The sequence below is a fragment of the Lepidochelys kempii genome, chromosome 13 (genome assembly GCF_965140265.1).
Source record: "Lepidochelys kempii isolate rLepKem1 chromosome 13, rLepKem1.hap2, whole genome shotgun sequence".
In the NCBI taxonomy this organism is placed as follows: Eukaryota; Metazoa; Chordata; order Testudines; family Cheloniidae; genus Lepidochelys; species Lepidochelys kempii.
This window is the reverse complement of record NC_133268.1, coordinates 32,277,485-32,304,685: the sequence shown is the minus strand read 5'-3', so window position 1 is coordinate 32,304,685 and position 27,201 is coordinate 32,277,485. Positions and strand designations below refer to the sequence as shown.

Genomic DNA, 27,201 nt, shown 5'->3' with positions numbered 1-27,201 from the left:
GGGCGGGGCTATCCGGGAACAGGGGTGGTTGGTTTCGCTTTCCCAGCCGCTGCGACACGGGGCGGGCGAGTGAAGGTAACGGGGCCGCAGGACCCCCAGAGCCCCCTCGCCTCGGGGCCGGGGCCCCCAGCCGGGGGCAGGACCCAGGGGTCCTGCTCCCACCCCGCGAGCTGGGCACACAAGGGCCGGGGGGCTGGAGTCACGGCCCGGCCCAGCCCCGCCCCACTGGCCGGCCCCCAGCCGCGGGGACTCCCCTCAGCGGAGCGGGGTCTATGACCCGGACAGGCAGGTCCGGCTCTGCCCGGCAGGGGGCAGCGCGGCTCTGGCAGCGGGGCCCGCGACGGGGGAGGGGGTGTTCGGACCGGAGCCAGAGCAAGAAACCTGCACCCTGCGGGGTCCAACCCGCCCCCCGGCCCCCGCCGCACTGTCCGCCCCCCCGCCCGCCCTCCTCCGTCCGCCTGTCCGTCCTCCCCCCCCGCACTGTCCGCCCCCCCCCGTCCGCCTGTCCGTCCTTCCCCCCCCCCGCACTGTCCGCCTGTCCGTCCTCCCCCCCCGCACTCTCCGCCCCCCCCGTCCGCCTGTCCGTCTTCCCCCCCCCGCACTGTCCGCCTGTCCGTCCTCCCCCCCCGCACTGTCCGCCCCCCCGTCCGCCTGTCCGTCCTCCCCCCCCGCACTGTCCACCCCCCCCGTCCGCCTGTCCGTCCTCCCCCCCCGCACTGTCCGCCCCCCCCGTCCGCTTGTCCGTCCTCCCCCCCCGCACTGTCCGCCCCCCCATCCGCCTGTCCGTCCTCCCCCCCCGCACTGTCCGCCCCCCCGTCCGCCTGTCCGTCCTCCCCCCCCCGCACTGTCCGCCTGTCCGTCCTCCCCCCCCCGCACTGTCCGCCCCCCCATCCGCCTGTCCGTCCTCCCCCCCCGCACTGTCCGCCCCCCCGTCCGCCTGTCCGTCTTCCCCCCCCGCACTGTCCGCCTGTCCGTCCTCCCCCCCCGCACTGTCCGCCCCCCCTGTCCGTCTTCCCCCCCCCGCACTGTCCGCCCCCCTCCGTCCGCCTGTCTGTCCTCCCCCCCGCACTGTCCGCCCCCCCGTCCGCCTGTCCGTCCTCCCCGCCCGCACTGTCCACCCCCCTCCGTCCGCCTGTCCGTCCTCCCCGCCCGCACTGTCCGCCCCCGTCCGTCCACCTGTCCGCCCTCCCCCCCCCGCACTGTCCTCCGTCCGCCTGTCCGCCCTCCCCCCACACCCCCCGCCGCACTGTCCTCCCCCCTCCGTCCGCCTGTCCGTCCTCCCCCCACCGCACTGTCCGCCCCCGTCCGTCCACCTGTCCACCCTCCCCCACCGCACTGTTCTCCGTCCGCCTGTCCGTCCTCCCCCCACACCCCCCGCCGCACTGTCCTCCCCCCTCCGTCCGCCTGTCCGTCCTCCCCCCACCGCACTGTCCGCCCCTGTCCGTCCACCTGTCCGCCCTCCCCCCCTGCACTGTTCTCCGTCCGCCTGTCCGTCCTCCCCCCACATCCCTCGCCGCACTGTCCGCCCCCCCGTCCGTCCTCCCCCCGCCGCACTGTCCGCCCCCCCCGTCCGCTTGTCCGTCCTCCCCCCCCGCACTGTCCGCCCCCCCATCCGCCTGTCCGTCCGCCCCCCCCGCACTGTCCGCCCCCCCGTCCGCCTGTCCGTCCTCCCCCCCCCGCACTGTCCGCCTGTCCGTCCTCCCCCCCCGCACTGTCCGCCCCCCCCGTCCGCCTGTCCGTCTTCCCCCCCCCCGCACTGTCCGCCTGTCCGTCCTCCCCCCCCGCACTGTCCGCCCCCCCTGTCCGTCCTCCCCCCCCCGCACTGTCCGCCCCCCCGTCCGCCTGTCCACCCTCCCCCCCGCACTGTCCGCCCCCCTCCGTCCGCCTGTCCGTCCTCCCCCCCCGCACTGTCCGCCCCCCTCCGTCCGCCTGTCCGTCCTCCCCCCCCGCACTGTCCGCCCCCCCGTCCGCCTGTCCGTCCTCCCCCCCCGCACTGTCCGCCTGTCCGTCCTCCCCCCCCGCACTGTCCGCCCCCCCGTCCGCCTGTCCGTCTTCCCCCCCCGCACTGTCCGCCTGTCCGTCCTCCCCCCCCGCACTGTCCGCCCCCCCGTCCGCCTGTCCGTCCTCCCCCCCCGCACTGTCCACCCCCCCCGTCCGCCCGTCCGTCCTCCCCCCCCGCACTGTCCGCCTGTCCGTCCTCCCCCCCCCGCACTGTCCGCCCCCCCGTCCGCCTGTCCGTCCTCCCCCCCCCCCGCACTGTCCGCCTGTCCGTCCTCCCCCCCGCACTGTCCACCACCCCCGTCCGCCCTCCCCCCCCGCACTGTCCACCCCCCCGTCCGCCTGTCCACCCTCCCCCCCCGCACTGTCCGCCCCCCCGTCCGCCTGTCCGTCCTCCCCCCCCGCACTGTCCACCCCCCCGTCCGCCTGTCCACCCTCCCCCCCCCCGCACTGTCCGCCCCCCTCCGTCCGCCTGTCCGTCCTCCCCCCCCGCACTGTCCGCCCCCCCGTCCGTCTTCCCCCCCCCGCACTGTCCGCCCCCCTCCGTCCGCCTGTCTGTCCTCCCCCCCGCACTGTCCGCCCCCCCGTCCGCCTGTCTGTCCTCCCCCCCGCACTGTCCGCCCCCCCGTCCACCTGTCCGTCCTCCCCGCCCGCACTGTCCGCCCCCGTCCGTCCACCTGTCCGCCCTCCCCCCCCCGCACTGTCCTCCGTCCGCCTGTCCGCCCTCCCCCCACACCCCCCGCCACACTGTCCTCCCCCCTCCGTCCGCCTGTCCGTCCTCCCCCCACCGCACTGTCCGCCCCCGTCCGTCCACCTGTCCACCCTCCCCCACCGCACTGTTCTCCGTCCGCCTGTCCGTCCTCCCCCCACACCCCCCGCCGCACTGTCCTCCCCCCTCCGTCCGCCTGTCCGTCCTCCCCCCACCGCACTGTCCGCCCCTGTCCGTCCACCTGTCCGCCCTCCCCCCCTGCACTGTTCTCCGTCCGCCTGTCCGTCCTCCCCCCACATCCCTCGCCGCACTGTCCGCCCCCCCGTCCGTCCTCCCCCCGCCGCACTGTCCGCCCCCCTCCATCCACCTGTCCGTCCTCACCCCACACCCGCCGCCTCACTGTCCACCCCCCTCCGTCCGCCCGTCCGTCCTCACCCCACACCGCACTGTCCACCCCGCTCCGTCCGCCCTCACCCCACACCCCCCGCCACATTGTCCACTCCCCTCCGTCCGCCCGTCCGTCCTCACCCCACACCCCCCGCCGCACTGTCCACCCCCCTCCATCCGCCTGTCCGCCCTCACCCTACACCCCCCGCCGCACTGTCAACCCCCCTCCGTCCGCCCGTCCGTCCTCACCCCACACCGCACTGTCCACCCCGCTCCGTCCGCCCTCACCCCACACCCCCCGCCACACTGTCCACTCCCCTCCGTCCGCCCGTCCGTCCTCACCCCACACCCCCCGCCGCACTGTCCACCCCCCTCCATCCGCCTGTCCGCCCTCACCCTACACCCCCCGCCGCACTGTCCATCCCCCTCCGTCCGCCTATCCGTCCTCACCCGCCGCCGCACTGTCCACCCCCCCTCCGTCCGCCTGTCCGTCCTCACCCCACACCCCCCGCCGCACTGTCCAGCCCCCTTTCTGTCCGTCCTCACCCCCCACCGCACTGTCCAACCCCCGTTCCGTCCATCTGTCCGTCCTCACCCCCTGCCGCACTGTCCAACGCCCTTCCATCCGTCTGTCCATCTTCACCCCAGACCCCCCACCGCATTGTCCAACCCCCCTTCCGTCCCTCTGTCCATTCTCACCCCACACCACATTGTCCAACCCCTCTTCCATCCACCTGTCCATCCTCACCCCACGCCACACTGTCCAACCCCCCTTCCGTCCGTCTGTCCGTCCTCACCCCCCGCCACGCTGTCCACCGCCCTTCCATCCGTCTGTCCATCTTCACCCCAGACCCCCCATCGCATTGTCCAACCCCCCTTTCGTCCATCCTCACCCCCCACCGCACTATCCAGCCCCCCTTCCGTCCGTCTGTCCATCCTCACCCCCCGCCGCACTGTCCAAATCCCTATTCTATCTGTCTGTCCAGCCTCACCCCCCTGCACTGTCCAACCCCCCTTCCATCTGTCTGTCCAGCGTCGCCCCCCGCCACACTGTCCAACCCCCTATTCCATGTGTCTGTCCATCCTCAGCCCCCGCCGCGCTGCCAACCGCCCTTCCGTCCATCTGTCCGTCCTCACCCCCCTGCACTCTCCGATTTTGTTTGTCTGGCTCCCCTGAGAGCCCTGAAGACGGGGTGTATCCATCTCACTCTTGGCAAGCGGGACATCCCATCCCCCGCAGCAGACGCGCAGGGCCCTGTGAGGCTCCCCTACATTTCTCCACCCCTCTCCCAGCCATTCCCTCCATCCAAACATCCATCCCCACCCCCCTCCCATCAGTCTGTCCATCCATCCCCACCCCCCCCCCTGCATACATTTCTCCATCCAGCTCCCAGCTGTGCCCCGGTCCCTGCCTGCCCCTACTTGCTGGGGGCTGGCGCCATGTATGGGACCGGGGGCCCGAGAGGAGCTGTCACTCTGATCTCTGAGCTCGGCCTGAGAGCCTGCGGGACTCCCTGCCACATGACCTGGCTGAGCAGGGGAGCGGGGCTGGGGTCTTGGAGTCATTGCTGGGGGGACACCCTGTGCTCGTCAGTTTCCATGGAAACCCTGTATCTCACCACACACCCTTTCCCAGCACAGATCCCCGACCCCGTACCAAGATGACAAGCTGCGGCCTCCTGAACAGTTCCAACAAGCCGGGTGAGTCAGGGCGGGGCGTCCCCTGGCTGACGCCCCCCTCCCCTGGCGCCCATGGGGGTGTCAGAGGTTCCTATGGCTGACGTCCCCCTCCTCTGACACCCATCGGGGGGTCCGAGAGGCCCATGGCTGACAGCCCTATTCCCTGTCGCCCATGGGGGTCAGAGGGGCCCATGGCTGAAGTCCCACTCCCCTGGAGCTCATAGGGGTGGTCAGAGGGGCCCCTGGCTAACGTCCCCCTCCCCTGGCGCCCAAGTGGGGATCCCCTGGCTGACGTACCCCTCCCCCCAGTGCCCCTGCGCAGCGGCTCGGTGACGGTGCTGATCCGCGGCTTTGTGGCTGATGTGGGCTGTGAGCTGCTCTACAGGAACGATGAGCCAGGGCCCGTGGAGGCCGTGTTCGTGTTCCCCGTGGACGCCGAGGCGGCCGTCTACGCCTTCCAAGCCCGCCTGGGGGGCGCCAGCATTGAGGCCCAACTCCGCGAGAAGAAACAGGTACCGGGGGGCAGAGATCCCGGGGGGAGAGACGGTACCGGGGGGGGCAGGGCTGGGGGGAGCTCAGGGTGACCCCGTCTCTCCCGACAGGCGCATGAGCTGTATGGGTACGCACTGGCCGGGGGGCAGGGCAGAGGGATGTCGGGGGGCAGGGGCTCTCGGCGTAACCCCATCTCTCCCAGCAGGCGCATGCTGGCAGAGGGATCTCGTGGGAGAAGGAGATCTCAGGCTTACCCTGTCTCTTCAGGAGGTGCAGGAGCTGTTACTCATGGGGGAATCAGGCACCAAAAAATTTAAAATCCTGTGCACAATATTTTAAAATTCTGCATATTTTTTGGTCAAAATAACACAATGTAATCATGCCAGTTTCCATTATTTTGGTAATTTATTTCAAAATACAGCCAGCAAGTACATCTGTAACAACACAGACCGAAAAAAAGATTCTGGTAATTTTTTTCCACAATATCAGGGTTGGAAGGGATCTCAGGAGGTCGTCTGGTCCAACCCCCTGCTCAAAGCAGGGCTGTCAAGGTTCCTCCCCCACTCTGAACTCTAGGGTACAGATGTGGGGACCTGCATGAAAACCTCCTAAGCTTACTTTTACCAGCTTAGGTTAAAACTTCCCCAAGGTACAAATTAATTTTATCATTTGTCCTTGGAATAACCACTGCCACCACCAAACTCTAACTGGGTTTACTGGGAAATGTAGTTTGGACACGTCTTTCCCCCCCGAAATCCTCCCAACCCTTGCACCCTACTTCCTGGGAAAGATTTGGTAAAAATCCTCACCAATTTGCATAGGTGACCACAGACCCTAACCCTTGGATCTGAGAACAATGAAAAAGCATTCCGTTTTCTTACAAGAAGACTTTTAATAGAAGTAAAGAAATCACCTCTGTAAAATCAGGATGGTAGATACCTTACAGGGTAATTAGATTCAAAACATAGAGAATCCCTCTAGGCAAAACCTTAAGTTACAAAAAAGACACACAGACAGAAATAGTCATTCTATTCAGCACAATTCTTTTCTCAGCCATTTAAAGAAATCATAATCTAAAGCATACCTAGCTAGATTACTGACTAAAAGTTCTAAGACTCCATTCCTGTTCTATCCCCGACAAAAGCAGCATACCAACAGACCCTTTGTTTCTCTCCCTCCTCCCAGTTTTTGAAAGTATCTTGTCTCCTCATTGGTCATTTTGGTCAGGTGCCAGCGAGGTTACCTTTAGCTTCTTAACCCTTTACAGGTGAGAGGATTTTTCCTCTGGCCAGGAGGGATTTTAAAGGGGTTTACCCTTCCCTTTATATTTATGACACGGGCCAATCCCCAATTTTTGCCCCAGATCCCTAAATGGCCCCCTCAAGGCTTGAACTCACAACCATGGGTTTAGCAGGCCAATGCTCAAACCACTGAGCTATCCCTGCCCCCAGTATAGAACTGTATTTCCTGCATGCCTCAGAAGCGGCACAAAGGCTTATGGGAGTCAGGGGTAACGGAGGAGCTGAGGAAGAGGCAAGGAGCCTGGAGTGAATCGGGAGGGTTGTTGGGTGTGGATGGGAGAAGTATAGAACAGGTTTTTTGTGGGGAGTGGCGGATTTTTAGGGAGTTGGGGAGCCTCCCGCAGGCAGACCCTGGCTCACACCAATCCTCTCCCATTCAGTCAGCCACATCTGCCCCGTCTCCACACCCCACATCGGTCTCTGCAGCCTCCTCCCCCATCCCTGTGTGTCCCTGCATCCCCCTTCCCTGTTCCCATGTGGCCCTGCAGCCCCCCTCCCATTCAGTCCCTGGCTCAGTGGTGTCACCCCACAAGCTCCTGAGCCCACTGCCCAGTCTCTCGCCCCCACCAGCCCTTCTGAACCCCTCTCCGTGACGCCCCTTGCAGCCCCGTGTGCCCCACTCTGTCCTAACCTGGCTCCACGGGCAGCGTGCTGTGATGAACAGAGCCAGCGCCCTGGCTGTTTTGGTGTCACAGCGGCCTCTGGAGGAAGAAAGGTGGAACTGCAGTATTTCTTAGGAAGAATTATTATCTGCAGGGAGGAAAGTCTGCACCAGACGTGAATTCTGGGCATACGCAGTGGTGCAGAATTCCCCCAGAAGTAACCTGTATGAGGACATGCTAGCCCGGGGGTAGGGCAGGGGAATCTCAGGGGCCAGGGGGATCTCGGGATGACCCTGTCTCTCTGGCAGGCGCAGGAGCTGTACGGGGACGCGCTGGCCGGGGGGCAGAGCTCCTTTCTGCTGCAGCAGGAGGGGGCCGCGGGCGACATTTTCAGCTGCTCCCTGGGGAACCTGCCCCCCGGGGAGGAGGCAGCGTTGACCCTGCGCTACGTCTGCGAGCTGCCGCTGGAGCCTGATGGGGCCGCCCGCTACGTGCTGCCGGCCGTGCTGCGTCCCCGCTACACGCCCGATGGTGAGACTCACAGATCCCCCTGCCACTTTAGCCTGCCTGGTGAGACCTGTAGTTCCCAACACCCCCACTGCGCACCCTACAGTGAGTGACCCCACAGCCTGTAACCCCCTGCGACCTCCTAGCCCCTGCTATGTACCCCACAGGGAAAGACCCACATAGACCCTCATAGACCACTACTGTGTGCCCCATGGTAAGTGCCCCCCCAGCCCTGCAATCCCCACCCCAGGGTATGTGGACCCCCCCCCGGGCCTTCCCCTGATATCCCAGCATCCCCCCATCCCCCCCAATAGCCCACACCCCCCATAGAATCAGAGAACTGGAAGGGACCTTGAGAGGTCATCTAGTCCAGTTCCCTGCACTCATGGCAGGATTAATTATCTAGACCATCCCTGACAGGTGTTTGTTTAACCTGCTCTTAGAAATCTCCAGTGATGGAGATTCCACAACCTCCCTAGGCAATTTATTCCGGTGCTTAACCACCCTGACAGGAAGCTTTTCCTAATGTCCAGCCTAAACCTCCCTTGCTGCAATTTAAGCTCATTGCTTCTTACAATTTTTCTTCTTCCTCCTTTGTAACAACCTTTTACATACTTGAAAACTGTGATCATGTCCCCCTCAGTCTTCTCTTCTCCAGACTAAACAAACGCAATTTTTTCAATCTTCCCTCATAGGCCATGTTTGCTAGACCTTTTATCATTTTTGTTGCTCTTCTCTGGACTTTCTCCAGTTTGTCCACATCCTTCCTGAAATGTGGCACCCAGAACTGGACATGATACTCTAGTTGAGGCCTAATCAATGCAGAGTAGAGCAGAATTACTTCTCGTGTCTTGCTTACAACACTCCTGCTAATACAGCCCAGATTGAGGTTTGCTTTTTTTGTCACAGTGTTACACTGTTGACTGTACTTAGCTTGTTGTCCACTATGACTCCCAGATCCCTTTCCGCAGTACTCCTATCCTAGGCAGTCATTTCCCTGGCATTCACTACGTTAGATGTCCAATCACCACCAATTTTCTTGGTGAAAACCAAAACAAAGAAGTCATTAAGCACCTCTGCCATTTCCACATTTTCTGTTATTATCCCCTCCTCGTTGAGTATGAGCCTACCCTGTCCTTGCTCTTGCTTCTTTGTAGTATTTGTACCCTTTATCTCTCTAGCTAGTTTGATCTCGTTTTGCGTCTTGGCCTTTCTAATTTTGTCCCTACATACTTGTGTTGTTTGTTTATAGTCATCCTTTGTAATTATACCTAATTTCCACTTTTTATAGTACTCTTGATTTTTAGATCATTGAAGATCTCCTGGTTAAGGCAGGGTGGTCTCTTTCCGTACTTCCTGTCTTTCATACACGCAGTGGGATAGTTTCCTCTTCTGCCCTTAATAACGTCTCTGAAAAACTGCCAAACTGTCTCCAGTTGTTTTTCCCCTTAGACTTGCTTCACATGGGCTCTTACCTGCCAACTCCCTGAGTTTGCTGAAGTCTGCCTTCTTGAAATCCACTGTCTTTATTTTGCTGTTCTCCCTCCTACCATTCCTTAGAACCATGAACTCTGTCATTTCATGATCACTTTCACCCCAGCAGCCTTCCACTTTCAGATTCTCAACCAGTTCCTCCCTATTTGTCAAAATCAAATCTAGAACAGCCTCCCCCCTTGGTAGCTTTCTCCACCTTCTGAATTAAAATATTGTCTCCAAGACATTCCAAGAACTTGTTGGATAATCTGTGCCCTGCTGTGTTATTTTCCCACCAGATGTCTGAGGAGCTAAAGTCCCCCATCACCGCCAGGTCCGGGGCTTTGGATGATTTTGTTAGTTGATTAAAAAAAGCCCCAGCCACCTCTTCTTCCTGGCTGTGTGGTCTGTAGTAGATCCCTGCCCTGACATCACCCTTGTTCTTTACCCCTTTTATCCTTACCCCGAGACTTTCAACAGGTCTGTCTCCTATTTCCAGCTCAACCTCAGTCCAAGTGGATCCATTTTTAAAATAAAAGGCAACACCTCCTCCCTTTTTCCCTGCTTGTCCTTCCTGAGCCGGCAGTACCCTTCTAGACCAATGTTCCAGTCGTGCGTATTATCCCACCAAGTCTCCGTGATGCCATCTGTGTCATAGTTGTGTTTATTTACTAGCATTTCGAGTTCATAGAATCATAGACTATCAGGGCTGGAAGGGACCTCAGGAGGTCATCTAGTCCAACCCCCTGCTCAAAGCAGGACCAACCCCAAATAAATCACCCCAGCCAGGGCTTTGTCAAGCCTGTCCTTAAAAACCTCCGAGGAAGGAGATTCCACCACCTCCCTAGGTAACCCATTCCAGGGCTTCACCACCCTCCTAGTGAAAAAGTTTTTCCTAACATCCAACCTAAACCTCCCCCCTGCAACTTCCTGCTTATTCCCCATACTTCTTGCATTAGTATACAGACATCTAAGATACTGTTTGATTCCCCACCCCACCCAGTTCTGTCTTGTCTCTCCTTTATCCCTCCTATAACAGTCCATGTTCCCCCCCCAAATTCTAAACCTTCTCCCAGGTCTCCATCTTCTTGACTTACCTGTGGGATTTGATCACCTGCCCCCTTCAAACCTAGTTTAAAACCCTCTTCACTAGGTTAGCCAGTCTGTATCCAGATATGCTCTTCCCCTTCCACGCTAGGTAGACCCCATCTCTGCTTAGCAGTCCTTCCTGGAACAGCATCTCATGGTTAAGGAAGCCAAAGCCCTCCTGGCGACACCATCTTCACAGCCAGGCATTCACTTCCAGGATGCATCTTTCTCTGCCTGGGCCCCATGCTCACCCTGTGTCTCTCTCTGCAGGGTGGGATGGGGAGGATGTCACCCAGGGCGTCCCACGAGTCCCGCAGGGGGAGCTGCCCTACACCCTGAGCCTGAGTGCCACGCTGCAGTCGCCCCACGGCATCGACCGTGTGCTCTCCAACTGCTCCCTCTCCCCCCTGAGCTACACATCTGGGAACCGAACCACCGCCCAGGTAAGTGTTCACCCGGACACCTGAGTCTCGTCCATCCCCACTGGGAGGTCAGTATTGGGGGGCAGCTCTGAGCAGGGAGGTGATGGGAGCTCTGGGCTGAGGGGTGGTGCCAGGGGACTGTCTGGGTGTGGGTCCTGGGTGGGCATCTACAGAGGTGGGAGCTCTGGGATGGGGCAGGGGGTGGGTCCCAGAAGGCATGGGGTTGCGGGGGAGAGGGTCAAGCAACACCAGTGGATCTGGGGAATTGCCCGCTTTCTCTGGGGAAAATCTCAAGGGGCTGAGACCAGTCCATGGGGGTGAAATCCTGGACATTCGAGGGGCCCTGGTTCCCTTTGCTTTCTGGGAGTTTCATTCTCCTTGATTTTCAATGAAAGAAAATAGGGGGGGAGTGGAAAAATATCACCTCCAAATTGGAAAGATTTAGCCCAACAAAGTCAGAATTTTTGCAGTGTTTTCCGCAAGAAGAGCCAAGTCCCCGTGTTGCCCTTGCGATATTTTTCCCTCTCTCCCTCCCACCTAACCCAGAGTTGCTCCCTCCCCTCTGGCTGCATGGGGGGCATTGAGCCTGACACAAGACCCAGCGGGACCCTGCCCCCCAGGAGCCATGGCTAGATGACTGTGTCTGTCGCCCTACCAGGTGTCACTGGCCGAGGCCCCCCCATGGGACCGAGACGTGGAGCTGCTGGTGTATTACGCGGAGCCGCACAAACCCAGCGCAGTGCTGGAGATTGGGTTGCCCGGAGCAGAGCCAGGTGGGGGGGTCCTGCACCCTGATGCCCCTGGCCGGCGGGGTGGGAATGGGGGGATCCAAGGGGGAGGGATGTGGGGGAGGAGTGTTCTGGTCGGTGATTTGGGATCGTGGGTCCCGGGGCAGTGAGGGGGATGGTAGGGGAATGGGGGGGTCATAGGGCTGATGGGGCTGCGTGCTCAGAGGGGTGCAGGGGGAATCTGGGGGCAGGGTTAAAAAGGTCTAGAGCAGTTTTTAAAGTAAGGGCTGGGGGGAAGCCGACAGGTGCAGAGGAGCACGTGGTTCAGACAGAGGGAGGATCTATTGATGGAGGCTCTCTATGTCCTCGTACCGAGGAGAGGATGGAAGATGATAAAATATGGATCTGTAGGATCTGATGAGAAACAGTCAACTAAAGGAAAGTCCCATTCAATTACATCACGTAATGGCAGACAGCTAAAAAGTGACAAGTTCTTAAAGTGCTAATATACCAATGCTAGAAGTCTAAATAATAAGATGGGTGAACTTGGGTGCCTTGTATTAAATGAGGGTATTGATATAATAGGCATCACAGAGACTTGGTGGAATGAGGATAATCAATGGGACACAGTAATACCAGGGTACAAAATATATCAGAAGGACAGAGCAGGTCGTGCTGGCGGGGGAGTGGCACTCTATGTAAAAGAAAGCAGAGAATCAAATGAAGTACAAATCTTAAATGAACCAAACTGTACCAGAGAATCACTGTGGACAGTAATTCCATGCTCGAATAATAAGAATATAGCAGTCTGGATATATTACCGGCCACCTGACCAGGATGGTGATAGTGACTGTGATAATGCTCAGGGAGACTGGAGGGGCTATTAAAATAAAAAACTCAATAATAATGTGGGATTTCAACCATCCCCATATTGACGGGGTACATGTCACCTCAGGACGGGATGCGGAGATAGTTTCTTGACATCTTAAATGACTAGTCCTGGAACCCACAAGAGGAGAGGCAATTCTTGATTAGTCCTTAGTGGAGCACCGGATCTGGTCCAAGAGGTGAATATAGCTGGGCCACTCGGTAATAGTGACCATAATATAATTAAATGTAACATTTAACACGCGGGGAAAACACCACAGCAGCCCACCATGGTAGCATTTAATTTCAGAAAGGGGGACTACACAAAAATGAGGACGTTAGTTAAACAGAAATTAAAAGGTACAGTGCAGAAAGTGGTACCCCTGCAAGCTGCATGGAAACTTTTTAAAGACACCATAATAGAGGCTCAACTTATATGTATACCCCAGATTAAAAAACAGAGAGAACCAAAGAAGTGCCACCGTGGCTAAACAACAAAGTAAAAGAAGTAGGGCGGGGTGGGCAAACCACAGCCCGCGGGCCGGATCTGACCCTCAGGGTTTTGGATTCGGCCTGCGGGATTGCCACCCCCGTGGCACCGCTGGCCCGGCACCGCTCCGGGAAGCATCCGGCACCAAGTCCCTGTGGCCCCTGGGGGAGGGAGGGCAGAGGGCTCCATGAGCTGCTCTTACCTGTGGATACCTTCCCGGAAGCTCCCATTGGCCGGGAACAAGGAACCACGGCCAATGGGAGCTTTGGGGGAGGTACCCACAGGCAAGAGCAGTGCACGGAGCCCTCTGCCCCCACTCCCCTAGGGGCCGCAGGATCGTGGTGCTGGACGCTTCTCGGAGTGGCGCGGGGCCAGGGCAGGCAGGCAGGGAGCCTGCCCTGGCCCCGGTGCACACCGCTGCCACCCCGGAGCCTCTCTAGGTAAGCGGCGCTGGGCCAGAGCGCACACCCCAAACCCGTCCTGCACCCCGCCCCCCAACTCCCTGCCCTAAACCCCCTGCTTCACCCCACACCCCTCCTGCACCTCAACACCCTGACGCACCCCTCCTGCGCCCCAACTCCCTGCCCTGAGCCCCCACCGTACCCCCAACACCCTGCTTGAGCCCCCTGCCGCACCCCTCCTGCGCCCCAACCCCCTGCCCTGAGCCGCCTGCTGCACCTTGCACCCTTCCTGCACCTCAGCCCCTTGCTCTGAGCCCCCTGCTGCACCTTGCACTCCTTCTGCACCTCAACCCCCTGTCCTGAGCCCCCTCGTACACCCCGCACCCCTCTTCTACCCCATTCCCTTGCCCTGAGCCCCTTCCTGCACACTGCACCCCCTCCCACTCCCTGCACTCTCTCCCACACCCTAACCCCCTGCCCCAGCCCTGCATGCAATTTCCCCACCCCGATGTGGCCCTCGGGTCAAAAAGTTTGTCCCCCCCTGAGTTAGAGGCATCCTTTAAAAAGTGGAAGTTAAATCCTATTGAGGGAAATAGAAAGGAGCATAAACTTTGCATAAACATTCACTGTGCAGCTCCCTCCGGGACACGGACTCAGCAGTGAGGCTGCACCCAACCCTGACACAGCGCAAGGACAGGGCCTGGCCCAGAAACATCCCAGGGCCCTGCCCGTCCGTGCCAGGCGCCCCAGGTGTAGGAAAGCAGGCTCAGCAAGGAAGGATCCAAGTGTGGGGGTGTCACGGAGTCCCTGGACGATGCTCTGGATCTGCTCCCCATGAAGCCCGTCAGGACTCTGGGGTAGTCGCCTTTCTGTGAGCAGCCCGTCTGCAGGACACGCAGCTCACACAACTTCCATCTTCCTGGGTCTGACCTTGGAGCATCCAGCATCCTCTGCCCCTCCATGCGCTTCCCACAGCGAGTCCACCCAGGCGGGGCTCCTGGGGAAGCCAGAGGGTCCTGCCCCCCCAACTTCACAGTCAGACATGACTCTCAGCCAGCAGGTAAACCAGAGATTTATTAGACGACAGGAACATGGTCTAAAACAGAGCTTGTAGGTGCAGAAAACCAGACCCCTCAGCTGGGTCCATTTTGGGGGGCCGTGAGCCAGACAACCATGTCTGCCCTTCACTCCATGTCTCCAGCCAGCCCCAAACTGAAACTCCCTCCAGCCTCCCCTCCTCTGGGCTTTGTCCCTTTCCAGGGCCAGGAGGTCGCCTGATTCCTTTGTTCTCCGACCCTTTAGCTCTCACCTTGCAGGGGGGAAGGGCCCAGGCCAACAGTTGCCAGGAAACAGGGTGTCAGCCATTCTCTGTGTCCAGACCCCTGCACACACCTGCCCTCTAGGGCTCTGCAACGATCATACACCCTTATCCCACTACCTAGATACTTAAGAACTGCATTGGGGAAACTGAGGCACTCCCACACTATTCAGAGGAAACATTAAGAACAGTCCCACTTCGTCACAGGGGGATCCAGGTGTGGGTTGAGAAGGTTTTGTGTGGGGCAGTCTGGGTGCGGGCGGCTCAGTGGGGGATCTGTGGACAGGGGGATCTGGATGCACAGGAGCTTGTTGGAGGGTTCTGGGTGCAGCGGTAATGGGACTCTGCAGGGGGATCCAGGTGGAGGTGGTTGGGGCTCAGCAGGGTGGGGTCTGGTGGTGGGGGGAGATAGAGCTCTGCAGGGGGGTCTGGAGAAGGGGGATCCGGGGGGGGGTCCAGATGCTGGGGGAGTGGGGCTCAGTGGGGTGGGGATCCGAGTGCAGGGGGGTGAGGCTTGGCGGGAGGGTCTGGGTATAAGTCTGGATGCAGGGGGTTGGGCGGGTGGAGGAACCGTTCCCTGTACAGGGATCCCTCCCCCTGCAGATGAGGAGCAAAGGGTGCAGGAAGTGGGGCCAGCGGGGGTGGGGGGGACTTTGCAGAGCTTTCTGCAGTCAGGGGAGAAATCTGGGGGTGGGTCTGACCCGGCCCCGGATGCCTTGCAGGGGAAGAGGAAGTCCCGCCCTCCCCAGCCCAGCCGGGACTAGCAGCTGAACCCAGCACAGGGTCGGAGCCATCAGCCGGGTCTTCCCCAGTCCTGCCCCACAGTGATATACCGCTCTACTGGCTGCCCTGGGAACCTGAAACCTGCAGCTGGGGAGGGTCACAGGACCACTCTCGTGGCTTCCCTTTGCTTCCCCGTCAGAAAGTCCTCTTTTTTTTTTTTTTTTTTTTTTTTTGAGGGGAAGCAAAGAAATCTGTGCTGGACATAAATTCTGTGCATGCGCAGTGGTGCAGAATTCCCCCCGGGGGTAAAACATCCACTTGATGTACAGCGACTGTCAAAAAAGCGAACAGACTGGTAGGAATCATTAGGAAAGGGCTAGAGAATAAGACAGAAAATATCATATCGCCTCTAGATCAGCCATTCTCAAACTTCAGCAATCCGAGGACCCCCATTTTGATTTAAAATTTTTTGGGGACGCCCTGCCCTGCCCCTTCCTGGCCAGTGGGAGCTGCGGAGCCGGCACTTGGGTGGGGGCAGTGAGTGGAGCCTCACTGGCCGCCTCGGGGCCACAGGGAGCTGGCAGCCGCTTCCACGTGGAGGAGTTGAGGGAGGGAGGGGGAAGAGTTGATCAGCGGGGCCCGCAGCCGCCATGGAGTTCCCTCGCGGACCCCAGTTTGAGAAACGCTGCTCTAGATAAATTCAGGGTACGCCCCCATATTGAATACTGTGTGTAGATGTGGTCGCTCAAACTCAAAAAAGATACATTGGAATTGGAAAATGTTCAGAAAAGGGCAACAAAAATGATATGGGGTATGAAACAGCTTCTGTATGCAGAGAGATTAATAAAACCAGGACTTTTCAGCTTGGAAAAGAGATGACTAAGGGGGGATGTGATTGAGGTCTATAAAATCATGACTGGTGTGGAAAAAATAAATAAGGACGTGTTATTTACTTCTCATAACACAAGAACCAAAGGTCACCAAATTAAACTAATAGGCAGCAGTTTGAAAACAAACAAAAGGAAGTATTTTTTCACACAGTGGCACAGTCAGCCTGTGGAACTCCTTGCCAGAGGATGTTGTGAAGGCCAAGACCTTAACAGGGTTCAAAAAAGAACTAGATAAATTCATGGAGGATAGGTCCATCAATGGCTATTAGCCAGGATGGGCAGGGATGGTGTTCCTAGCCTCTGTTTGCCAGAAGCTGGGAATGGGCGATAAGGGATCGATCACTTGGTGACTCACTGTTCTGTTCATTCCCTCTGGTGCGCCTGGCTCTGGCCACTGTTGTCAGACAGGATACTGGGCTGGATGGAGGTTTGACCCGGTCTGGTCCTTCTTATGATTATGGGTGGGTGTTGAAGGAGCTGGAGATGAGGTGTTGGGGGGCCAGAGCAGGGGGGTCTCAGTGGAGCTGGGAGTGGGAGGGCGGAGTTCCTGAGAGCAGGTAAACACTGGGGTGCACTGCAGGTTTGGGGATACAGGGGAGAACGGGTGATGGAAGGGCAAGCCCCTGGGTGGCCTGGGAATTGGGGGCAGTGTGGGATCTATGAGAAGGAGGTCTGGGGGGAGGGACGGGGTGGGGCTCTGGGGCAGTTGGGAGGCGCTGGGGATGGTGGGGGATCTGTGGGGAGGGCGAAGTCGGGGGAGGGACAGAGGAGTGGGGGTGGGGCTCTGGGGCAGTTGGGGGTTACTGGAGGGGCTGGGGGCAGTGGGGGATCTAGAGGGAGGGCAGTGTGTGGGAGGGACATAGGTGGGGCTCTGGGGCAGTCAGGAGGGACTGGGGGCTCTCGCAGGCTCACAGGACTCCACCCCATGCCCACCCCATTTGGGGCTGGCCCCATCTCCCCGCAGGCTCCCTGATGGGCGACCCGGCCTTGATGGTGACCCTGCTGCCCAGCCTGCCCGAGGCAGTGCTGGGCCAGAGCCCTGCCGGGGAGTTCATCTTCCTGCTGGACCGCTCCGGCAGCATGGAGTGCCCCATGGACGGCCGAGACTACTCCCCCCAGCGCATCGACAGCGCCAAGGTACAGCCAGGTGGGAGGCCGCGTTAGATGGGCCTGTGGAGGAGAACAGCTCAGGCTGGCTGGGCATGCGGGGGGCAGAACCGGGGGTAGGGGGGAGCCCAGGCTGGCTGGACCAGAGGAGTGACTCCGTCCATCTGTCCATCCCCAGGAGACCCTGGTCCTGCTGTTGAAGAGTTTGCCCCTGGGCTGTTATTTCAACATCTACGGCTTTGGGTCTCAGTTTGAGTCCTTCTACCCGTGAGTCGGAGGGGGGCTGGGGGTTGCTAACTGGGTTAGGGGGCAGGGTAGGCTGGGGTTTGGGTGTCTGTGGGTTGGGGGCAGGGCTGGCTGGGGTCAGGGTGTCCCTGGCTCCACCTGTCCTGGCCCCTGACCCCTCGGCATCCCCCGCAGGCAGAGTGTGGGATACACCCAGCAGACCATGGCCGAGTCCTTGCAGCGCGTCCAGCAGCTCCAGGCTGACCTGGGGGGCACCGAGATCTTGGCACCGCTACGAGCCATTTACCGCAGCCCCTGCCGGGACGGGCACCCACGCCAGGTATCGGGGCAGCCACAGGGCATCCCGGGGCCTCGGAGAGGGACTGAGGCTGGTGGGAGCTGATAGGGGGCGCTTGGAGAGGGGCTGGGAGCCAGGAGCCAGCTGATCAGGACTTGGGGGGCTCAGAGTAGGACTAGGGGCAACAGGGGGCTGGTGCACCTGGGGATGGGAGCAGGGCATGGCAGGCAGGAGCCGGAGGGGGTACCTCTGTATAGAGCTGGGGGGCAGCACTGGGGGGTGCCCTGCAACCAGGGGGCAGAGAGGGCACATGGTGGGGGGCAGGAAGGAGCTTCCAGAAAGGTGCCCACAGCAGTCAGGCGGGTTAGTGTCTCCAGGGGCCAGGGAAGAGGTGACAGTTGGGTTCCCAGTTAGTCAGGGGTCCCCGTATGTCAGCACCCCCGGGGAGGCCTCTGGGAGGGAGGGAGGAGTGCCGCTGGGGGTCTCTGGGAGGGGGGTCAGTGGGACAGGCTCTCTGGGGGCTGCCACTATTCCCAGGGGGAGGGGGTGTCTCCAGAGGGATTTTGGGTCCCCGGCTCTGACAGCGTCTCTCCCCCTCCAGCTGTTCGTGTTCACGGACGGGGAGGTGGTGAACACCCAGGAGGTTATCACCGAGGTGCAGCATCACCGGGGGACGCACAGGTAATGGGGGCACCTGCCCTCCAGCATCCCTCCCACCGTGCCCCCCAGCCCTGCCTCCCAGCACCTCTGCCCCCTAGATTCCCCCCAACCTTGTCACGGTGTGCGGAGTGGCTCCCAGCTAAGAGTGCCAACCTCAGGTCAGACTGTCGGAAGCCAGGGCAGATGCCCCAAACCCTAACCTAACCCTTACCCCGCACCCCCCAACCCTGCCCCCCAGCTCTGCCAGCATGGACACCCTCAGCAGCCCCAAACTCTCTCCCCCGAGCCTGGGAACCTCCAGCACCCCCCAACCCTGCCCTCCATTATCTCCTCAAAGCTGCCTGCTGACCTGGCGACCCCCCAGCAACCTCATACTCTCTCCCTCCGGCCCTGCCAGCATGGAGAACCTTTGTCCCATCGTCTCCCCAATCCTGCACCCCAGCCCTACCAGCCGAAAAACCCTCAACACCAGCATCTGCCCATCTGTTCATCTCACCCTGCCCCCAGCCCTACTGGCCTCTCTCTCTCCCAACTGCCCCTCAGCACTGAATGGGCCCCCCCAGCTCTGCCCCTCCCCCTCCTGTCTCTAACACACACCTCTTCCCCCCGGACACTGCCCACCTGCAGGTGCTTCTCCTTCGGCATTGGGGAAGGGGCCTCCACAGCTCTGGTCAAAGGCATCGCCCGGGCAGCAGGGGGCAGCGCTGAGTTCATCACAGGCCAGGACCGCATGCAGCCCAAGGTGAGAACCCAGGCGTCCGGGCTCCCAGCCATCCTGCTCAAACCCACCAGTCTCCATGCCCACCTCCAGGCTGGGGATAGGACCCTGGTGTCCTGGCTCCACCCTGTGTGTGCTGGTCTCTCCCCCAGGCGCTGCAGTCTCTGAAGCAGGCCCTGCAGCCGGCCGTGACCCGGATCTCGCTGAGCTGGGATCTGCCCCCTGGGATGGAGGCGGAGCTGCTGGGCCGGGGCCCTGAGGTGATCTTCCCTGGGCAGCGATGCCTCATCTACGCCCGGCTCCGCGGACAGCCACAGGTGAGAGAGCGAGCCCCCCCGGGACGCCCCCAGGGCTCAGGATCAGTGACTGAGCCAGGAACCTCCCACCCTCTCCTGGGTGGTAACTCTAGAAGAAGGAGTGAGAGGTAAAGAGGCATCCTTTAAAAAGTGGAAGTTAAAGCCTAGTGAGGAGAACAGAAAGGAGCATAAACTCCTGCAAGTGAAGTGTAAAAATATCATTAAGAAAGCCAGAAAAGAATTTGAAGACCAGCTAGCCAAAGACTCCAAAACTAACAGCAAAAAAAAATTTTAAGAACATCAAAAGCAGGAAGCCTGCTAAACAGCCAGTGGGGCCACCGGACGACCGCAGTGCTAAAGGAGCACTCAAGGACGACAAGGCCATTGCGGACAAACTGAATGAATTTTTTGCGTCGGTCTTCACGGTGGAGGATGTGAGGGAAATTCCCAAACCTGAGCCATTATTTTTAGGTGACAGATCTGAGGAACTGTCCCAGCTTGAGGTGTCGTTAGAGGAGGTTTTGGAACAGACAGATAAACTAAACATGACTGGAGAACAGCTGATGTGACACCAATTTTTAAAAAGGGCTCCAGAGGTGACCCCGGCAATTACAGGCCGATAAGGCTGACTTCAGCATCAGGCAAACTGGTTGAAATTAGAGTAAAGAACAAAATTGTCAGACACAGAGATGAACAGAATTTGTTGGGGAAGAGTCAACATGGTTTTTGTGACGGGAAATCATGCCTCACCAATCTACTCCAATTCTTTGAGGGGGTCAACAAGCATGTGGACAAGGGGGATCCAGTGGATATAGTGTACTAAGATTTCCAGAAAGCCTTTGACAAGGTCCCTCCCCAAAGACTCTTAAGCAAAGTAAGCTGTCACGGGATAAGAGGGAAGGTCCTCTCATGGATCAGTAACTGGTTAAAAGACAGGAAACAAAGGGTAGGAATAAATGGTGAGTTTTCAGAATGGAGAGAGGTAAATAGGGGTGTGTACTGGGTCCAGACCTATTTGACATATTCATGAATGATCTGGGAAAAGGGGTAAACAGTGAGGTGACAAAATTTGCAGATGATACAAAAGTACTCAAGACAGTCAAGTCCTAGGCAGACTGCGAAGAGCTACAAAAGGATCTCACAACATAGGCAGCAAGTTATATGGGCCTGTGGTGCCCATGCTCCACCCATATTCAGGAACGTGGGCACGGCTCCACCAATGTTTGGGCTTATATTTAATCAGAGCCATCCCGTCCATAGGACGGACCAGGGCAACCACCCTGGGCCCTGCGCTTTGTGGGGCCCACACTTCAGGGGGACGCGAGGTCCAGGGCAGCCTGTGGGGTCAGCAGGGGGCCTGGCTCCAACAGCAGCAAGTGACCCAGCCCCACCCCCACTCCACCCCTTTCCCAAAGCACGCGCCCCTGCCCTGCCTCCCCCGAGCGACGCCGGGAGCCGGCTGGACAGAGCGCTGGAGAGTGGGCCGGGGCCGGGTCGCTCGCTGCTGCCAGCGCCAGGCCCCCTGCTAATCCCCCAAGCCGCCCTGGACCCCACGTCCCCCTGAAGCACGGGTACCCACGGGGAAGTTGCCCCGGTCCATCTTATGGACTGGACAGCTCTGCTTGGACCCTTTCTGGGCACCACCAAAAATGATATAAACCTGACTGAGCAAAAAAATGGCGGATGAAATTCCATGTTGATAAATGCAAAGTAATGCACGTTGGAAAACATCATCCCAACTCTACATCTAAAATGGTGGGGTCTAAATTAGCTGTTACCACTCGAGAAAGAGATCTTGGAGACATTTTTCAGAGTAGCAGCCGTGTTAGTCTGTATTCACAAAAAGAAAAGGAGGACTTGTGGCACCTTAGAGACTAACACATTTATTAGAGCATAAGCTTTCGTGAGCTACAGCTCACTTCATCGGATGCATCCGATGAAGTGAGCTGTAGCTCACAAAAGCTTATGCTCAGATAAATTGGTTAGTCTCTAAGGTGCCACAAGTCCTCCTTTTCGTGGAGACATTGTGGATAATTCTCTGAAAACATCCACTCAATGTGCAGCGGCAGCAAAAAAGCAAACACAATGATGGGTATCATTAGGAAAGGGCTAGATAATAAGACAGAAAATATCACATTGCCTCTGTATACATCCCTGGTATGCCCCCATCTTGAATACTGTGTGCAGAGCTAGTCGCCCCAACTCAAACAAGATATATTGGAATTAGAAAAGTTTCAGAAAAGGGCAACAAAAATTATTAAGGGTATGGAGCGGCTTCTGAATGAGGAGAGATTAATAAGACTGGGACCTTTCAGCTTGGAAAAGAGATGACTAAGGGGGGGATATGACAGAGGTCTATAAAATCATGACTGGTATGGAGAAAGTAAATAAGGAAGTGTTACTCCTTCTCATAACACACGAACTAGGGGGATCACCAAATGAAATTAATAGGCAGCAGGTTTAAACGGCTGGAAGGAGGATACTGAGCTAGATGGACCTTTGGTCTGACCCTGTATGGCTGCTCTTACGTTCTCAATGATGGCCATTGGGCTGGGGGTCTCTGTGCTACTCCAACCCCATCGATCTCAGTGGCGATTGTTAACTCTGGTCCCTAATGATGGCCATTGGGCTTCAGGTTTCTTTGCTACCCCAACCTCATTGATCTCAGTGGGGATTGTTGGCTCTGAACCCGAATGATGGCCATTTTTCTGGGGGTCTCTGTGCCACCCCAGCCCCATCAGTCTCAGTGGGGATTGTTAACTCTGACCTCTAACAATGGCCATTGGGCTGCAGGTCTCTGCACTAGCCTGGCTGCATTGATCTCAGGGCAGGTCTACACTACAAATTTACACTGGCGGAGCTGCAACACTGGTGCATGTCTGGTGAAGATGCTCTAAGCCAATGGGAGAAGCTCTCCCACCAACACGGCGCTGTCGACACGGGGGGCTACGGTCAGTGTAACTACGTCGCTCAGGGCGCTGGAGCTCAGGGGTGTGGATTTTTCACACCTCTGAGTGACATAGGTATACTGCCGTATGTAGCGTAGACATGACCTCCGTGGGGATCGATAACTGTCCCCTACCAGTGACCACTGGGCTGGAGGCTTCTTTGCTACCCCAGCCCCATTGATCTCAAAGGGGGTCGCTAACTCCTGATCCTAATGATGGCTGTTGGCTGACTAGACAACTCCCAACTGCTGTGAATCAAGCATATTTTCCTTTGTTCTGTAACCTGGGTCTGGGAGGGTCCCCAGGCGTCTTCTCCCCCCTCGCACTCCACCTCTGACCCCCTTTCTCTGCCCGCAGCCCCCAGACACTGCCGTGGGGGGCGTCACCCTGCAGTACCACGTCCAGGACCAGACCTACAAGGAGATGCTGCAGTTCCCCCTGCAGCCACAAGATGGAGACAGGTGACAGCAACACTCCCATGGTCCACATCCTCACCAAGCCACCGGGTCCTGCCCCCCACATCCCCACCACCAACAGAATAGAGATGGGATGGGACCTGTCCCAGGTCACAGAAGGAAGCAGAAGTCCTGGCTCCCAGACTCCCTGCTGTGACCACTAGACCCCACTCCCCTCCTATAGCCAGAGATCGAACCCAGGAGTCCTGGCTCCCCCCAACAATACACTATCCCACTAGCCCCTACTCCTCTCCCCACGGTGGCAGGAACCCAGGCGTCCAGGGCTCACCCCGCGACTCTGTCCCCGGCACAGGCTGCCCGTTCACCGGCTGGCAGCCAAATGGCTGCTGCTGGAGCTGGAGGGGGCCATGGACACCGGGTCGGAGGGGGACCAGCACCGGGCACTGGCGACCAGCCTGGCCTCAGGGGTCATCTGCTCCCTCACGGCCTACGTGGGGGTGGACACGGAGCGGGGGCAGCCGGTGCAGGGGCCGCTGGTGAGACGGGACATCCCGCTGGCAGGTAACCCCGGACGGGCCGGGGATCCCGGCACTGGGGAGGGATCAGCATGTGGGGGGGCGGGCTCGGGTGGGAGGAGGAACCAGCCTGGCACTGTTGGGGGAACCTGGCACCAGGGTGAGGGAAGGGGGAGGGAATTATGGGAAGGATCCCAGAACAGGGGGATCCCAGTGTGAGAGGAGGGACCCTGAAGCTTGGGGAGGGGGGCATCACAGTTATGGGCTAATGTCCCTTTGCTCTTGTCCCTGCCCCAGCTCCCATGGGGCTGTGCTGCCCCCCAGTGCCCCCGTTCCCAGGGCAGGGGGGAGTGGCAGGCGCTGGCTGGGTGGACGGGGACAGCCCACGGGGCCTGACCCATCCCAGCCGGGAGAGTGGGGCCTGTGGAACGTACGGACAGACAGATGGACCCAGAACCAGAGACCCAAACAGACTGGGGCAGAGACCGAGAATCAGACAGTCGGACCCAGACAGAGGCAGGGACCAGAGGGGCGGGCACATTGCTGTCATGAGCCGGATTGGCTAGTGGGGGCCTCTCGCCGCCCCCCCCCCAGCATCCTGCCCTCATTCATGGGGTGCAGCACCCACCCCCGTGTCCTCTGGGGCTGGATGAGGGGTCCCAGTTGGGGGGAAGCTGCAGGGGAGGGGCTGGATTCAGGGGGGCCCCAGCCTGTGGGAAAGGGGCTAGGGGGGATCCTGACTCTGAGGGAGCTGGGGGGAGAGGAGGATGGGGCTCGATGTAGGGGGTCCCAGCTGGGGGGCATGGGGGAGGGGTCCCAGTGCTGCGTTCGCTCTGGGTGCCGTGGGTGGGGGGATTTCCCTTCCTTCTCTTAGCTTGTCTCTGTTCGCATGTCTGTCTGTCCCACTCTGTCTGTCCATCTCCCCCCCAGACTTTGGGGCTGCAACCCCCCTGCAGAAGATGTGTTATTCTGCCCCTGGGCCCATGGCCTGGGCCCAAGGGCCCTCCGATGTGTCCATGGACTGCGCCATGGTCTGCGACTTTGAGGACAGCTCAGATGTGCCAGGTGAGAGCCGCTCCCCCCCCATCCCCTCCAGGGCACTCTCCCCCAGAGCTCCCCAGGGCCAGTACTGGCTGTCTCCTCCCCCAGCACCGTGCCTCCTGACTCCCTCCCCATCCCAAAGCTCAGCCAGGGGAGCCCCCGACGCGAGGGCAGGAAGTCCTGCATACACGACACCCTGCCAGAGACTGCCTCCCAGAAAGGTGAGGGGGGCAGGGGCTGGGAGTCAGGACTCGAGGCGGGCGGCAAACGCCAGGATGACACTTCCTTGGATCCGAGACAGACGTGCCCTGATGGTCCCGGAGCTGGGCAAGTGTTTAACAGCGACATCTGATCCGAAGGAACTTCCTGGGCAAAACACCGGTGTGACGCTGGGGGAGGGGGAGTCCGCAGCTGTGTTTTTTAAGTGTTGTGACACAAATTATCTTGCAACAAAATGAAAAAAAAAAAATAAGGAAACTTCCAGGCAAAAATCTCTGTGAAACTGGAATTTGGGGTGTGAGTTTGTATCAGTGAGCTAAGGGGGGGGCAACTGGGCAGCGGAGGGGGTAATCAGTTGCTTTTTAGGAACAGAAATGTCGCTGAGCAGTTTTCTCTGAAATGGACACGCAGCTAAATTCCCAGACAAAAATACCTTGTGACGCTGGGCCCAGGCTTGGATGTTTGTACAGGTGAGTTCAGGGGCACAGATCGTGGTTGGCACCGTCTGGTTTCTAAACGAAGAAGCCCACAAAAGGCAGAATTTTAAAGTTAAGGCTACCCTTAAAACCTGAATTGGAAGAGTCTGGAAATACAAAGTTGCAGTAGCCCAGGTAACCTTAACTGTGTCCCATAACCCTGGCCCAGGTATGGCTATAATATCGTATAGACTCCGTAACATCCCATCTCCCCTATACCCTTAGACGCTTCTGTGTCTCCCTGAACATAGGTCTGTATTGCAGGCTATAGTGTGGGATGGTCCCGGGGTCAGATTGTGTTTGAGAAACACCCTGGGATTGTGAGATTAATGACTGGGGCGGAGACATTCATGGGGCCCAAGGAAGTTTGGTTCCTAACTCCAACTGCAAATTAATTGTCATCCCATGGGTGCAGGAAGGGGCAGAGTTAAGGGTGCTGAGGAGCAGATAAAGGATTGGGCAAAGTTAAGGATGTCCATGGAGGGGCAGAGTTAAGGATGCACAGGGGGTCACAGTTAAGCTTGTTGGCTGTCCCTCAGCCTGGACAGGCCACATTGCTGTTCTGTATCCATAACCCTGTGCAAGAGCCATCTCCCCACGTCTCTCCCTAGAGCGGGCGCCAGAGGAGTCTCCCCTGCTGAGGCTGGTGTCTCTGCAGAATGCCGACGGATCATGGGACCTGGACCCCCAGCTGGCCACTGCGCTGGGGGTGAGCGAGACCGATGCCAGGGGGAGGATGCCCAGTCAGGTGAGTGTGGGGGGCAGAGGAGAGGGGAGAGATGGCAGGGCAGGTGCCATGAGTTGGGCCTGTTCTCTGCTCCTAGATGAGACTGTGTGTGACCCAGACTGAGGGTGGGGTCTAAGAGCGACTGGATCCAATGACCCCTGAACCTGGAGCCCAGTGGGGAAGACAGGCCCACAGAGGGGAGTTAGAAACCCCCTTACAGGGGATCAGCGCATTGGATCGAGGGAGCCCAGCGCTGTGGGGGGGACATGGGGAGGCCGAGGCTGGGTCCTTTCCGAGGCTGTCTCCCTAGCCCCGGGAATGCCACTGGGCATCTGAGTAGGGGGTCCACGGTGCTAGAGCCGGGGGGCTGGGAATCCTCTGAGCCTGGGGAAGGGGTGAGCGTGCTGGATTGGGGGGTCCCCAGGGCAGGGGATGGGGGGAACACTGGGGAAGTGCAGGGGGATCCCCGGGGGGATGGGGCAGTCCGGGGGGTGGGGTCCCTAGAGTGGGGGGATGGGGCAGCATTAGGGAGAGGGAGGATGGGGGCAGAGCTCGGAGGGACAGCGGGGTCCCCAGACTGGGCGCTGTCTCAGGCAGTATCTCTTCTCCCCCCCACAGGACGTGCCCCCCGGCGTCTGGGCCACGGTGCTGGCCGTGGTCTGGCTGCACGGCCGGGCTGCGGGGCAGCGCGACGAGTGGGAGCTGCTGGAGGCCAAGGCTGTGGGCTGGGTGCAGGGCCGCGCAGGTGAGAGGGGAGTGGGCGTTTGGGAGCAGGGCCCAGGGCCTCGACCAGAGAGCCCCTGCCCCACAGCCCAGCCCCCACTGAGACCCTCTGTCCCACAGCCCAGCCCACCCTGAGACCTCCATGTCCCACAGCCCAGCGCCCCACACGAGATCCTCCAGGCCCACAGCACCACCGCTACTCCATGGGACCCCACCGTCCTGCGAACCACAGCCCTGAGATCCTGCCCCCCATTGGTCCCAGGGTCCCCTGCCCCCCGGCATCCTAACAGCCTCTGGCTCCCCAGCCAGACCCCCAGAAGCCTCCAGTCCCAGGATAGACAGGCTCCCAGCCCCCTGCTCCCCGTCCCATTCCCCCCGGGCTGTGAGCTCTCTGCTCTTTGTCCCCCAGACTGATGTCTCCCCCTGACCCTCTTCTCATTGCAGGGCCCCAGCTGAGCGAATGCCTGGAAGCCGCCAACACCCTGCTGGGCTGCAGCGTTGGGCCTGCCGTCTTCAGTCTCTGAGCCCCCGCCCCGCCTCCTGCCCCCCGCACCCTTCCCCCCAGCTACCCTGGGCCTCCAGCCATGCAGAGCCCCCCCAGGGATCCTAAATTAAGAGCAGCCAATTGGTTTGCATAAGTTTAACGAAAACTGTTTACACTGACCCTGTAACTTACACCAGACTGACAGGCCCTTAGTGCTGCGGGCGGAGCCTGTCTCTGCCAGCCCCTCGCTGGAATAAAGCAGTTCCCCGGG

The 27,201-nt window shown here is 59.6% G+C and overlaps 1 protein-coding gene across 13 annotated transcripts; it reads left to right on the top strand.

Annotated features, from left to right (window-relative positions):
- On the top strand, positions 1 to 27,201 carry VWA5A (von Willebrand factor A domain containing 5A). 13 transcript variants are annotated; one of them, XM_073310114.1, is made up of 19 exons: positions 98 to 285; positions 4,736 to 4,795; positions 5,084 to 5,286; positions 5,688 to 5,732; positions 7,478 to 7,700; positions 10,509 to 10,681; positions 11,319 to 11,433; positions 17,042 to 17,214; positions 17,363 to 17,451; positions 17,605 to 17,749; positions 18,309 to 18,388; positions 18,995 to 19,109; positions 19,238 to 19,402; positions 22,687 to 22,790; positions 23,098 to 23,306; positions 24,191 to 24,325; positions 25,608 to 25,744; positions 26,342 to 26,468; positions 26,891 to 27,201. In XM_073310114.1, exons 1-19 carry the CDS (start codon positions 273 to 275, stop codon positions 26,968 to 26,970), a joined length of 2,391 nt encoding a protein of 796 aa, XP_073166215.1. In that variant the 5' UTR covers positions 98 to 272; the 3' UTR covers positions 26,971 to 27,201. The 13 variants fall into 13 exon arrangements, 11 of the variants coding, with proteins under 11 accessions (XP_073166210.1, XP_073166211.1, XP_073166220.1 ...); XR_012154723.1 differs by lacking the exons at positions 26,342 to 26,468; positions 26,891 to 27,201 and adding an exon at positions 24,887 to 24,990 and having other exon boundaries at positions 94 to 285; positions 25,608 to 25,689; XM_073310115.1 differs by lacking the exons at positions 26,342 to 26,468; positions 26,891 to 27,201 and having other exon boundaries at positions 94 to 285; positions 24,887 to 25,697.

Coding starts and splice junctions, on each gene's coding strand:
- VWA5A (XM_073310108.1), top strand. Junction 10,682..11,318: donor GGAACCGAACCACCGCCCAG/GTAAGTGTTCAC, acceptor TCGCCCTACCAG/GTGTCACTGGCCGAGGCCCC. Junction 19,403..22,686: donor GGCTCCGCGGACAGCCACAG/GTGAGAGAGCGA, acceptor CTCTGCCCGCAG/CCCCCAGACACTGCCGTGGG.